Source organism: Pseudophryne corroboree, chromosome 11 (assembly GCF_028390025.1).
Source record: "Pseudophryne corroboree isolate aPseCor3 chromosome 11, aPseCor3.hap2, whole genome shotgun sequence".
NCBI classification, from domain to species: Eukaryota; Metazoa; Chordata; class Amphibia; order Anura; family Myobatrachidae; genus Pseudophryne; species Pseudophryne corroboree.
The window spans coordinates 287029024-287044110 of NC_086454.1; the positions used below are offsets into that span (position 1 = coordinate 287029024).

At 43.8% G+C, this 15087-nt stretch overlaps 1 protein-coding gene across 1 annotated transcript in view; it reads right to left on the reverse strand.

The window, feature by feature from the left end:
* Positions 1-1016: 1016 nt before the first annotated feature.
* GNAO1 (G protein subunit alpha o1) overlaps positions 1017-15087 on the reverse strand; it is a 370314-nt gene continuing 356243 nt past the window's right edge. Inside the window, exons 7-8 of the mRNA XM_063945413.1 lie at positions 11756-11909; positions 1017-3167 (exon numbers count right to left, since the gene is read on the reverse strand). Of these exons, the coding sequence (XP_063801483.1) occupies positions 2980-3167; positions 11756-11909 (342 nt within the window). The 3' untranslated portion in view covers positions 1017-2979. The remainder of the gene's footprint in view (positions 3168-11755; positions 11910-15087) is intronic.

Here is a 15087-nt window from a genome sequence, read left to right on the forward strand (position 1 = left end):
GTCTGTAACATGGCAGTTAGGAGCTGAGTGGCTGGCACTCTCCAACGCTTAGTACGTACATCTGACCATTTTTACTTCAGGGTTGATTAAAACCCCCCAAAAAGGACACGTATAACATTTCTGGTGCTATGACTGACATTTTCTGGTGTTAAGCTTGCTTTCAATGATGTTCAGATGCCAAGTAGAGGCTACATCAAAATTAAATGTCTGGGGATTTGAAGGGGATCCGGTCTGAAGATCGACACTGTTTAGGTCGACCACTATCGGTCGACAGGGTTGGAAGGTCGACAGGGTTTCTAGGTCGACATGTGCTAGTTCGACAGGTCAAAAGGTCGACATGAGTTTTTCACTTTTTAACATTTTTTTATCGTGGACTACGATTGGAACGGTAATCTGTGCCGAGCGAAGCGGTAGCCGAGCGAGGCACTTTGCCCAAAGCATGGCGAGCGAAGCGAGGCATGCGAGGGGACGCGGTGCACTAATTGGGGTTTCCGGTCACTCTACGAAGAAAACACACAAAAAACAACAACAACTCATGTCGACCTTTTGACCTGTCGACCTAGCACATGTCGACCTAGAAACCCTGTCGACCTAGACACTGTCGATCTAATGATCCACACCCGATTTAAAGACCATTCGAAAAATGGAAATACAAATCAGTTTGGTGATAATGCGCATGTGTCAAGGAGCTGGATTTGACAGTAAGCAATGCCTGCATCACATACAGTTATATACATTAAAAAAAGGGAGATTACGTTTTAAAAGCAAAACAATCTAGGCAGGCAAAAACCAAAAACATCTTCATGTACACAGAGCCAGGCAGTGCCCACCGACTGTATTGGTCTTATAATACCCAGTATGATCTGCCAGCCATGGATGATAGTATTGAGTGAGTTGTAGTTTAATAAAAAATTGGGAGCCAATAGCATCATAATCTTGGGATAAGATAATGACCACAGCGTGATTCCTTCCTAAATGGCGCAAGGTTGGTAAAAGAGCAGAATTTTGGAGACAAATTTGTACAGACAAACATTCTCTTTATTAAGCTACATACGAGTTTCCATTAGTAACGAGAGTGGCTGGCAGCACCAAACTGAGCGCTCGGCAATACAAAGAACACACCCCAGCTTCATTTCTCGCTCATTTATTGAATCATTTAAGTTTTTTTAATTTTTCATCATTTTTTTTTCCTTTACCGTTTGTGACCGCTCTTCAATTCTCAAGTGAAATGGTGAAGAAGTCTGACTTCTAATCAAAGTAGAAATGACAAGGGTTTGGTCATGAAAACTGTGGATTTTAATGTAAACACTACATTCGATTAAATTTGTTTTTTTTTTGTGTTTTTTTTTCCACTTTTTTTTCTGTTTTTTTTTTTTTTCGCAGCACAAACATCCCACATGAGAGGAAAACACCATTCACTAAAAGGGGTGGCGAGGAGGGGGCAAAAGGGAGAGAGGGCGAAAGAAGCAGCACAAAGCATTCACTTGGGAACATAAAGGAGATTGAAAGTAAAGAAGACTATTTGTAATACATGGAATTGAGAGCAAAAACCCTTATAGGAGGAACATTTCAGCAGCTGGAGGGTTTAGTGAGAGCTGTGCTTTTTCTATACAAACCCAGAGAGTGCATGATACACAGTCCAGAGCAACGAAACAGACATCGAATCTGTACATTTCTATTACCCCAGAAAGTTCTTGGTTGTTAAGGGTTTTATTTTTCACTTTAATTTTTTTTTTAATATATATACGTAGGGCTTCAAGTCCAACAGAAATAAACCCAATGCCCCCAACATAACAGATTTCCATGATTCCATTCATTGCTGGAGGCCAATCAGATCTCTCTGGCAGTGAAGGGGTTGCGTACAATTAAAAAGATGCCTCTTTACAACTGGTGTAAGAAGAAAATGGTATTATTAAGATAAGGGTGTCATTAAGCTACAAGCACGTGGGAAAAAATAAAAAAAATAAAAAAAGAACAGTATAATTTCTTCTAAAAGTACAGACTCAGCTAAACCAGATTTACAGCATCCTATGCAGCCACTAAATCAGTGATAACATTACACATCAACTTTAAGGAAGGCTGTGTTTTTTTCATTTTCTTTTTTTTTTTTACTTTTTATTTTTTATTTTTTTTACAAAGGCCAAAGGTCATGCTACCAGCAGAACGTCAATTTGAGGGTCCGTAGAGCAGTGCGGAGGGAGGAGGGACAGTGGGGTATGTCCCCCCCTGAAATTGCAGACTGTTCCCACCACTCCGCAGTTTGGGTTGGCACTGAAACCTTTTCAAGACAAACGGGGGCCCGCTACTTTGCTTTTAACAGACTAGAGGGGCATCTCCCCTGTTTCCTCACAGACCCTCATACAGTTACAGCACCCACAAAAAAATAATAAAAAAAAAAAAAAAAAAGCTGAGCGCACGGTCCTGCAAGTCTCACAAACACTTCTACCTGGTTTGGAAAAACTTTTGTTGTTTTATTTTCCTTCTTTTTTTTGTTTTGTTACCCAAGAGCTGAACAGAAAGGATATACCTGATTTTTTTTAATGGAGCTGCAGAATGTGACCCTTAGAGACACAAATCCTTAAAAAAAACATGATTATGATAGATTATCTTCCCTGTATCAGAAAAAAAGCCTTTCAACCTTGTCAGTTCCATACAGAGGTTGAAATCACAGCTCAAGCCTCTACCAGAACTAAACCGGAGAGAGAATGGAGAAATCATTTAGGTCCTGAAGAAGAACTTCAAAGGAAATCAAGAATCCTCTTCAGTTTATGCTAGGGGGGGAGGGGACAGGAGCTATTGGGAGATCCAATCTGTTGACAGCTCTTTGAGACAAACTAAAAAAAAAAAAAAAAAAAGACTAATTATTTCATATACATATATATATATATATATATATATATATATATGTGCCTTCTCATCAGTTTACCAACTTGCATCTATTCTCATTTTCACCAGCAGATAAATTGCTATACAGAGGAATCAGTACAAGCCGCAGCCTCTGAGGTTGTTGGCAATGATGATGTCAGTGACGGCGTCAAATACCACCTGGATGTTATTCGTATCTGTGGCGCAGGTCATGTGGCAGTAAATCTCTTTGTTTGGTGAGCGGTTCTTGCTCTCAAATTGTGCTTGGATATAAGCAGCAGCATCATCGTAGGTGTTAGGACCTGCAACCGAAGCAGAACAGAGAATGGTCATGATCTATAACTAGAGAGTAGGGCAGATGTGGCGCAACCTATTCAATAACTAGTCCTTCACAGCAAGAAATGTTTTAGTATACATTTTATAGAACATACTAGATAAATGACAGCTGACATCTGATAGGTCACTGTGGACAGCTGTTTTTCCCCAAGGCTCTTTCTGTAGTCTCAAAGCCGCGGCTAAATACCGGGGCTGTGTGACATTTTTGAGTCAATGATCTGGTAAATATCAAACCCTTTTTCACTTGCTCCTTAATGAAACAAGATTAATCATTCCAGTTTAAGTTTTAACTCTTCTCTCTGGTGGTCAGGAGCATAGAAACATAGCACAAAGCAAGAAAATGACTACACCACACAGATTCGGCCAGTCCTGTCTCTCAGACAGTAGATCCGTCAGTGTGTAGAGCTGGGACTGTCAAAGCACTTGAAACAGGTTGTGCTAGACCAGTGGTTCTCAACCTCGGTCCTCAAGTACCCCCAACAGTTCATGTTTTCCAGGTCTCCTCACAGGATTGCAAGTGAAATAATTTGCTCCACCTGTGGGTCTTTTATAATGTCAGTGAGTAATGAATACACCTGTTCAACTGCTAGGTGATCTGGAAAACATGAACTGTTGAGGGTGCTTGAGGACCGAGGTTGAGAACCACTGTGCTAGACAATCTAACTAATACCATACTTGCCTACCTGACCCTCTCCATGAGGGAGAAAATGCTCTGTTCCTGGACTTTCCTGGTAATGTATGATTGCCATCACCTGTGGTGAAACACCTTTCTTATCAATTAACTAGCTCACCACAGGTAATGGCAATCATACATTACCAGGAAAGTCCAGGAACAGAGCATTTTCTCCCTCATGGAGAGGGTCAGGTAGGCAAGTATGACTAATACTAATAACCAAAGGACAATAAACATAGGACAGAGGTGCAGCAGAGCTACAATAGCGCTTTCCAAAACTCAATCCTCAAGGAACCCTAATAGTCTGGGGTTTAAGAATATACATGCTTGAGTACAGCTAACTTAATAAGTACCATGGTCATTTTGATTTAAGCACCTGTCTCAACCATGGACACCCTTAAAACCTGGACTACTTGGATGCCTTGAGGTCTGAGTTTGGGAGACACTGCTAAAGATAATGTATTTACACTGCTTTAGCTACCCACCTCTTTCCTAAGCTGTCTCACACATCAGTAATTTACAACAATGTTCTTTTATGCTCTACAGCCGCGTTTTTCAACCAGCAAACTGCGAGTCGTGCACAAGTTTGCTGTGACACAACTGGTGCTGGGCACAAGCTGGACCCATCCTACAGGCGCCGTGGCCATGCCATGAACCGCATATAATTACTGCTTACCCCGGATGTTGCAGCCCAAGTGAGTGTGCAAACTTAAGGGTAATATGTGGGGACCATGTGCTGTTTGTGGGGAACATGGGTAATATCTAAATGTTTCACTGTTGCCAGTCATTGGCCCTACCTATGCTATGAGATGTGTATCAATGACTGGGGACAATTTATGCAATGACTGATGAAGCTCAACAGCAGCCAAGAGGTAACTTCTGGGGTCACTTTTTCACTGTAGACTGGGGTAACCCTTGTAGGTAAAAAGGGAGTATGGGAGCGCTAGTGTTTTTGAAGTTGTATGTGTACCTGCAAAGTCAAAAAACAATTTATTATTCACAATAATGCTGTGTAGCAATAATGTTTACACTCTTTTCAGAGTAATTTAGTTGGGATACCGGACGGCCGGTGCGGAGGTTGCTAGTGTCCGAGTTTCCGAGTTCTGCTGGCTGGAGGTGGAGTCCTTATCTAACTGTCCCTTTTCTACCTTCCCTCCTTGCGCTGCTGGTCGCTCGTTCTTGCAGTCGTCCTCCGTTTCTGGCGTGTTCCACACTACCGGAAGTGTCCGCTCCGTGACTTCCGGTGTGACGTCAATCCGGTTTTCCCAGCTCCAACGCGTTTCGTGACAGGGCACTTCCTCACGGATGATTATACTTGACGAAGTGCCCTGTCACGAAACGCGTTGGATGCTGGGAAAACCGGATTGACGTCACACCGGAAGTCACGGAGCGGACACTTCCGGTAGTGTGGAACACGCCAGAAACGGAGGACGACTGCAAGAACGAGCGACCAGCAGCGCAAGGAGGGAAGGTAGGAAAAGGAAGTGTTAGATAAGGACTCCACCTCCAGCCAGCAGAACTCGGAAACTCGGACACTAGCAACCTCCGCACCGGCCGTCCGGTATCCCAACAAAATTACTCTGAAAAGAGTGTAAACATTATTGCTACACAGCATTATTGTGAATAATAAATTGTTTTTTTGACTTTGCAGGTACACATACAACTTCAAAAACAGGATGTCGGATGCACTGCTAAAGAGCTTTTGGTGAGACACCTTCATATATTACTGGCCGGCAAGAGATACTTATACCTACGGATAACATCTGATAACTTTTACGGATAACATCTGAAATTATACCTGCTATCCACCAGGCAGTGGACTCCGGATAAGGCTGTTTATGGAAGCGACAGCCGGGAGAGGTATCTATGTGATATGTGCAAAGCTATATATCTGTGCACAGCTCCATAAGAAACTCTAATCACAAAACATAATAATTATAACTCACACTGGTTGAAAATTTAATGGTGTGAGGAAATTTACCTGAAATTTACTTGGAAGGTATAATCTACTAGCTGTATGCATTTGTGAAAAGAACTGCAATCTGTGTAATTAATGGACCGGATAATTGTTCATTATAATAACTGAGGAACTATACTTATCAGCTGGACATTCTTATCGATTGATAACATCTATGCGGTCATGATTTATTGTCAAAAGCACATAAAGTAATAACATCCAGCTTTAAATTCAGCTGTATATAATTATACAAAATCAGTAAGGAACAGTTTTCTCTGGTTTGGTATATAGAGCGGAATTGTCCGGTTGGATATATAGCTTAATTAATATATATTATAATTGTTTTTATATGATATGGATATGAAGGATGTATTTTAATATGTGATATGAAATCAATTAAAACATTTTAGTGTAATAGTGCCAGCGCTGTTCTTTTTCCTTTTTTGTATAAACTTCAAAAACACTAGCACTCCCATACTCCCTTTTACATATATTTTAATTGGAGCAGCTTTTTCACTTTTAAGCGCGGTATTAACATATACAATCTTTAACCCTTGTAGGTGCTGACAAATATGATGAATAAGTGTATACAGGCAGTGGCGTCATTACGGGTGAGCGCCGCTCCCAGGTGTCAACTGCTGAGGGGTGACACCAAAGTGCTGATTCCTCTTCAGTGACAGAAGCCGGTGCTGCACTGTAACATTACATACAACACCCGTCTCCTGTCACAGTGTAGGAGCAGGCACTGCATACTGACTGGTCTCCAGGGACAGCCCAGCATTTCTGGGACCCCTAGTAACTAAAAGAGGGTTTTAGGCCCTGCCCCCCCCCCCCCCCCATTTTTTTGTTTTGTTGTTGCAGCTTGTGACGTTGGCGCGCACAGGAGGTGTTCATCCACACTGGGTGTCACCATACTTAGGCAATAAAACCTCTCAATCTTGTTCAGAGTGTAAAAATCACTGCTCTACAGTATGCATAAGAAATGTGTCAAGATGATGAAACTAGAGGCAAACTGCCACCGGTGTAATTCTGGCACTCTACATCAGGGCCAAGCAGCATATAGAAACCCAGGCCTTCCATTTAATGCCGACACTATGTCACAGGCAATGAACCGCCCCCTACTTCCCCATGGATCTCCATTCCAGTCCTGGCTTCATAGCACTACAGATGTGTCTTCCAACATCCTTGCTGCAGTCATGCTAAACAGCCCTCCTAGTCATGCCATGCCGTAACGCTGTAGCGCCGAGCGTCTTTATGAGGCACTTTTTCCATTTAAATGCATCTGAGTCACATTGTTATGCGAATAAGACACACAAGCAGTTTATGCTGATTAAAACGATATGCGGCATGCCTGTATTATGTGTATGACTGCAGCGGTATCTGTATACGAAATGGTATGTAACAGTGTTTTCCTAGAAATCACAGTAACGTAGCATTTTGAATGGAGATACAGCTGCAGTCACACACAGAATACAAGCAGGCCACATATAATTTTAATCAGCATAAGGTGATTGTGCACCTTAGTGATTGGAAGGAGACATTTTCGGCAAACAAGACGCCCGACGTTAGCAGAACTACCCGGGAGCTTCCGGCTTACTCACACCAGGTATCTCCTGCTGCATGGCTTATTGAGGCAAGATGTATGAGGACACACTTGTAGCTCTCAGAACAGTAAACGGATGTTCATTGACATTGATGATTAACAGCTATCAATGGTCAATGGTTTTGCCATCAATGGCAGAGATCTGATAGTTTACCAGCGATGGAACAAATGGTTTTGTTTCTGCTCTCGGCACAGGGGGACTTAGACCTTAGCCCCACCCCCCGGGTGACCGCCTAAAGTCGGTACCTTCATTGAATGACACCCTGCCTGCCATTCAACTCTGCTGGTAAGTCCATCGATTGGTGGCATAGGACCATTGATGGCTTGCACCAATGTTAAACACTGATGGCACCATCTTCTAAACATCTTCATGCACATGCTGAACCTATATCATTTTGTCTTTACACACTTGCATATCCAGTCTGAATTACCTTTGCTTTTTGCTTACCCTCTCATGTCCTCTCATTTCTAACACCTCCTTCAACTTCAATTTCTACAACTACATATACTGTCTGCTGTAACCAAATTTTAATGCCACTGAACACTTCCAACACTATCCTTTCACCTGCATTTCTGCAATCCTACTGCACTGTTCATCTTACAACCACCACTCCTATTTCCAAATTTTCATACTATTTACCTCATCCAAACTACAGCATGTCTGGCCTGTCACTATCACCCCCCCCCCCCCCAACACTACAACACTGCCCCATCCTTTTCTCTGTCCCCTGCTCCCACCTCTATCCTTCTCCCCTAGTCTCCTACATTTCCTCCTCTCTCCCCTTCTATGTCTCCCATCCACACCAATGCCTCACTTCCACTCCTCCCCTGACACCCCACTGTCATTCACCTCTACCCTACCTTGGGCCCAATCATCCACCACTCTGCTCTGCTCCCTCCCTCCTCTCATATCCCATTATACCACACTTTACTCGCTCCTTGGTCAACTGCTGCAGTGTCCCTTCCTAGCTCAGAGGCCAGCACCCTCACTACACCCTCTGTATTTTAAATCCATCTCACCTCTTTGCTACAGCAACCCTGATAATTTCATTCACATCACTCCCACAGACTTTCTCCCTCTCTCCTGTGCCCTCAGGAATTCCAGATCTGTCTGTAATAAGCTGGTCCCCACTCATGACCTTTTCATTTCAAATTCCTTGCATCTCATAGCCATCACTGAAACTTGGATTACCCCCTCTGACAGTTTTCTCCTGCTGCTCTCTCTGCTGGGGGTCTCACATTCTCACCCCTCGCCCCCCCCCCCCCCCCCCCCCTCCAACCTGGGGGTCACCACGGTGGTGGTGTTGGGCTCCTACTACCCTCTAGCTACTCATACCACCAGAACCATCCCTTACATTCTCTACATTTGAGGTCCATGCTATATGCCTCTTCAACCTGTTTATCTTCGAGTAGCTGTCATTTACTGCCCCCCTGGCATGCCCTCCAAATTCCTTGACAACTTTGCTTCATGGCTTCCTCACTTCCTCTCTTCTGACATTCTCTCTATTATCCTAGGTGATTTCAACATCCCTATCGATAACCCCACAAAATCACCTGCCTCTAAACTCCCTAACCTCACCTCTTGGTCTCTCCTAGTGGACCTCTTCCCCCTCCCATGTGAGTGGGAGCTCACTGGATCTGGTCTTCACTCACCGATGTGGTCTTTCCGATTTCTCCAACTCTCTGTTCCCCCTCCCTGACCATCACCTGCTCACTTTTAACCTATCTTTATCTGCTTCTCCATCTCTACCACCTAAGACTACCATCACAAAGCATAACATTGAGGCTATTGAAACCACTTCCCTATCCTCCCTGTTTGACTCACCCCTCTCTCCTATTCTCTCTCTTTCCTGTCCAGAACAAGCTACTTCCCTATACAATTCATCCCTTACCTCTACTCTTGACTCTGTCGTGCCACCAATCACTATCTTCAAAAATGCTCACACACCGCTGAGCGACAGTGGAGGAAATCACAATCTAAGGCCGACTTCCTCCACTATAAATTTATGCTCTCATCCTACTTTGCTGCCCTTACCCTCTCTAAACAATCTTACTTCAAAAACCTCATCTCCTCCCAATCCTCAAACCCCCGTCACCTCTTTGACACTGTCAACTCGCTCCTCTGCCCACCCCCGCCTCAAGTCCCCTCTTCACTTTCTGATCTTGACTTTGCCACCTACTTCACATCCAAAATTACTCCATTCGTCAGGACATAACATCCCACCAGAAACAGAGCAACCCCACTCGTCCATTTCCAGACCACCCATCTCCTTCCCTCCTACCAACTCTGACATCTTTCTTCCCTGTATCTGGAGAGGTGGTCATGGTCCTCATCCGGTCCTCATTCTCCCTCCACCTCCCCACTTGACCCTATTCCCTTCCGCCTCCTCCGCTTCCTCTCTTCTTCTGCCTGCTCCCATCTTGCCCATCTACTCAATCTCTCACTCTCATCAAGCACTGTCCCTTCTGCATTCAAGCATGCACTTGTCTCCCCTATTCTTAAAATACCTACCCTTGATCCAACCAATCTCTCCAACTACCGACCCATCTCTCTCCTCCTTTTTGCCTCCAAACTCCTTGAGCGTATTGTCTGCAACCGCCTCCCTGTCTTTCTTTCTTCCCACTCATTGCTTGACTCTTTCCAGTCTGGTTTCCATCCTCTGCACTCCACTGAAACTGCCCTCACGAAAGTCTGCAATGACCTCCTTGCTGTTAAATTCAGGAGTTACTACTCTCTGCTTATTCTCCTTGACCTCTCTGCTGCTTTTGACACTGTAGACCACCCTCTCCTCCTCCAAATCCTTTACTTCTTTGGTCTGTGTGATACTGCTCTCTCCTGACTGTCCTACCTTTCTGACCATTCCTTCTCTGTCTCCTCTCATGACTCCACCTCCCCCACTTCCTCTACCAGTAGGTGTCCCCCAAGGTTCTGTTCTTGGCCCTCTCCTTTTCTCTCTCTACACATCCTCATTAGGTGAGCTCATTAGCTTTTTTGACTTACAATATCATTTCTACGCTGATGATACTCAAATCTACCTTTCCTCCCCTGATCTCTCCATTGCTCTTCTCACTCATATCTCCAACTGTCTCTCTGTTATCTGCTCCTGGATGTCACAGCACTTTATTAAACTTAACATGTCTAAGACTGAGCTGATCATCTTCCCTCCCTCCCGAATAACCTCACCTCCCACAATTTCATTATCCATTGATGGCACAACTATCTCCTCTAACCCCCAAGTGCGATGTCTTGGAGTAATCCTGGACTCCTCCCTCTCCTTCAAACCACACATTCAGTACCTCACAAACCTGCCGTTTCTATCTCAAAAACATCTCCAGGATCAGACCCTTTCTCACCCAGGACGCTACTAAGACCCTCATCCACTCACTGGTCATCTCCATATTGGACTACTGCAATCTCCTCCTATCTGGCCTCCCTCAAAATTTCCTCTCTCAATTCCAATCTATCCTCAATGCTGCTGCCCATCTCATCTTCCTCACCAAACATACTACATCCACATCCCCTCTCCTGCAGGACCTTCACTGGCTAACCTTCCCATTCAGAATCCAATTCAAGCTTCTCACACTCGCCTACAAAGCCCTCACCCACTCTTCTCCCTCTTACATCTCTGACCTTATCTCTCTTTACATTCCCACCCGTCTACTTCGCTCTGATAATGCACGCCATATCTCCTGCCAACTGATTACCTCCTCCCACTCCCTATCTACAAGATTTTGCACGTGCTGCTCCCTATCTCTGGAATTCTCTACCTCTCTACAAAACTTCAAACGATCTCTCAAGACCTACTTCTTCACCAAACCCAGCCAACTATCCTCCTAACCCTCTTGTCTATGCTCACTGTCTACCCCTTCTGTGTCACCCCGGTCTTTTAGCCCTTCACCTTTTAGATTGTAAGTTCGCAAGAGCAGGGCCTTGTTTCCTCATGTGCCTTTCCTTTCTTACTTACACTATTTTATACTTCATACTCCCTTGATGGCACCTAAACCCTGGTTTTCTATACCTGTCCTATATTGTCTTGAACTGTAAGTGCTGTTTTCTTGTTTGCTCATTTGATTATGTACTGTGTAATGGGAGCTGCGGAACCCTTGTGGTGCCATATAAATAAAGAATAATAATAATAATAATAATAAATATATAAATTGATTAACTCAACTGTGCAAAATTAAAGAAATACACAAAACATGACTTGTTGGTGACACCTGAGGTCTAGAGTTGAGAACCCTTGACCTAGTTGATAAAATTTCTGAGAAGAGTGAGATATTTGAGACTTGCTCCTTGTAAAACCTGCACAACACTCCTTACCTGTATACTCTGGAAAGCAGATGGTCAAAGGAGACTTCTTGATCTTCTCGGCAAACAGGTCCTTCTTGTTAAGAAAGAGGATGATCGATGTGTCAATGAAGAACTTGTTGTTACAAATGGAATCGAAGAGCATTAGAGACTCGTGCATTCGGTTCTGCGCGAGGAGGCAGGAGAGAGAGGAGGCGGAGGACAGAAAGAAAAGGAGAAAAGGAGTTAGGCTGAGGAAAGAGGAATTGTTACCAGTGTAAAACAAAGATAAAAAAGGAAACATCTTCATTAAATTTGGCTGCCTGAAAACTACTCACATTTGGGAGTAAATTTAATAGGGTGCAAGAAGGTGTAGAAGTTTGTGCGAGAAGCCCATATTTTTAAAGCAGCATTCATGTAAAAGGCAAAACCAGGTTGGTTATGTCTTGTAAATAAATGCTGCTTTAAAAATAAGGTAATTTTCACTCCTCGGTCTACACAACTTCCACAAGTAGTTTGGAAAGAATCAAGACATACAGATGTGTCAACTGACATCTAGCCTCCCTGCACGTTAAACAGCCCTTCTAATAATGCCATGCATGACTCGGTAGCGCCGAGCATCTTAATGTGCAACTTTTTTGATTATGATGTGTGAATAGGACACACAAGCAGCATATGCTGATTAAAATAATATGCTGCATGCCTATATTCTGTGTGGGACCGTGGCTGTATCTGTATACAAAATGGTACATTACAGTGTTTTCCTAGAATGTAACATACCATTTCATATGCAGATGCACAGAGAATACAGGTATGCCACATATAATTTGAATCAGCCGAGTCTGCTTATGCAGCCTGTTTGCATAGTGATCTGAATAAGGCACATGTTCAGCAAAAATAAAAAAAAGATGCCCAACGCTAATGGAGTTGCACGGGACCGTCAGCTCACTCATTGTGGTGTATTGAGGCAAGATGTATTAGGACACATCTGTAGCCTATCCATAGCAAACAATGAAATATTGGTATGTTATACGGTTAAGGTATATTCCAAGTATTATATATGGGAAAAAAAATCTATATTTTCTTTAAATATGTGACATACAGACAAAAAGTGTTCTAGAAGTGAGTTAGTAAACAAGATAACGTAGAAAACGGAGTCAGTGGATTGGTAAACTATGAAAAAACTGACTCCACCCACAGAGATAAACCAATAAACAAGACAGTCATACAGAATCTAGAACCAACCATGAACAATAAATTCACAACTCTAGGGGTAGATTTAATAAATCTTCTAAAAGGGCAAATGGTCGATATAAAATACAGCAGACAGTCAGACTGTAGCTATAATTTCTCTATTGCATCCTAGAAGATGACAAGAATCTGAGTGGTTGAAATCGGCACCCCCATTTTTCATTTTTAGAAGCTTTAGTAAATCTATCCCCTTCAGTGTTTTTGGACCCCACTACTTGGACGAAAATTGAAGGCAGAACCGATGACACATACACAATCTACACTATAGTCACTTTTCTATTTATAAAAACAGGTCTTTTCTATCTCAGGATATGTAATTTAAAGCAGTTATCTGACTGAGTAAACTCATGAGATTAGACAACCCACATTTTCACATGAACACACTGTAATAAATAAATGCATGCTATGGGAACAAATCCACTTATGTGATCTAAATTGGGATGGTGCAGATGGAGCCACGCTCATAGAGGGTCATTCGGACCCGTTTGCACGCAGCGACGCGCGATGCCGGCAGCGAGAACAGTGATTGCAGCGGCGATCGCAAGAAAAGACGGACAGGCGGGAGGCGTTCTGTGGCGGATACTCACCGTTTTCCAGGCGTGGTGAGTCCAACGCAGGCGTGTCCAGGCGTTCGGAGGGCGGATGTCTGATGTCACAGCCGGGACCTTCATCGCTGGATCCGTCGCACTGGGTAAGTAGCTGCAGGGCTGGTCTTGTTTTACTTGAAACTTTTTTAGCATAGCAGGGCTGCACAAGCGATTGCAGCCCTGCTATGCTAAAATACACTCCCCCATAGGCGGCGTCAGGTTGATCGCACGAGCAGCAAAAAGTTGCTACGTGCGATCAACTCAGAATAGCCCCCATTGAGCGCACAGAGACATTATTTATTTATTAGCAGTTTCTTATATAGCGCAGCATATTCCGTTGCGCTTTACAATTAGAACAACAGTTATAGAACAAAACAGGGCAAAGACAGACATAGCGGTAGGAAGGCCCTGCTCGCAAGCTTACAATCTAGAGGGAAATAGGTATTGATACACAAGGATAGATGCAACCTGTTACATAATGTTTCCCCAGATTGCTAGGTTCTTAGTGGGTTGTATGATATGATCACCCAGCAATGTTGGAAGACAAAATGTGAGGTTATGGGGACTGTGCAGAGGGAATGTAACTGGATAGGGAAGCATTGAAGGTTATGTGGGTGGGTCAGGAATTTGGTAGGCTTGTCTGAAGAGATGAGTTTTCAGGGAACGTTTAAAGGTTTGGAGACTAGTGGAGAGTCTTATTGTGCATGGGAGGGCATTCCACAGAGTGGGTGAAGCCCGGGTAAAGTCCTGTAATTTTGAGTGGGAACAAGTAATGCGTGTGGATGAGAGACGCAGATGTTGTGCAGAGCGGAGGGGTCTGGTAGGGAGATATTTTGAGATGAGTGAGGAGATGTATGATGGTGCAGTTTGGGTAATAGCCTTGTATGTAAGTAAAAGTATTTTATATTTGACACGGTGGAATACCGGTAACCAATGGAGGGACTGACAGAGCGGATCAGCAGACGAAGAACGTCTGGCGAGGAAGATTAGCCTCGCAGCTGCATTTAAAATGGATTGAAGTGGTGATAGCCTATGTTTGGGAAGACCAAACTTTGAGTCGCAGATGGAGCCACGCACTGCCGAGCGCACAGAGATATTCCCATTCACTTTGAGTCACAGATGGAGCCACAGCAGATGGAGCCACACAATGCCGAGTGCACAGAGACATTCCCATTCACTTTGAGTCACAGATGGAGCCACACAATGCCGAGTGCACAGAGACATTCCCATTCACTTTGAGTCGCAGATGGAGCCACGCACTGCCGAGTGCACAGAGATATTCCCATTCACTTTGAGTCACAGATGGAGCCACAGCAGATGGAGCCATGCACTGCCGAGCGCACACAGACATTCCCATTCACTTTGAGTCACAGATGGAGCCAAGATTAGCGTGGCTCCATCTGTATCTGCAAATAATTGTGTTTTGTGGGTGAAATGGGTAGCAGTTCTTCTATAACTCATGTATAAACGGGTTGGGTTTTAAATGCTGGCGGTCAGAATACTGACCACAGCATTCCGATTTTGAGA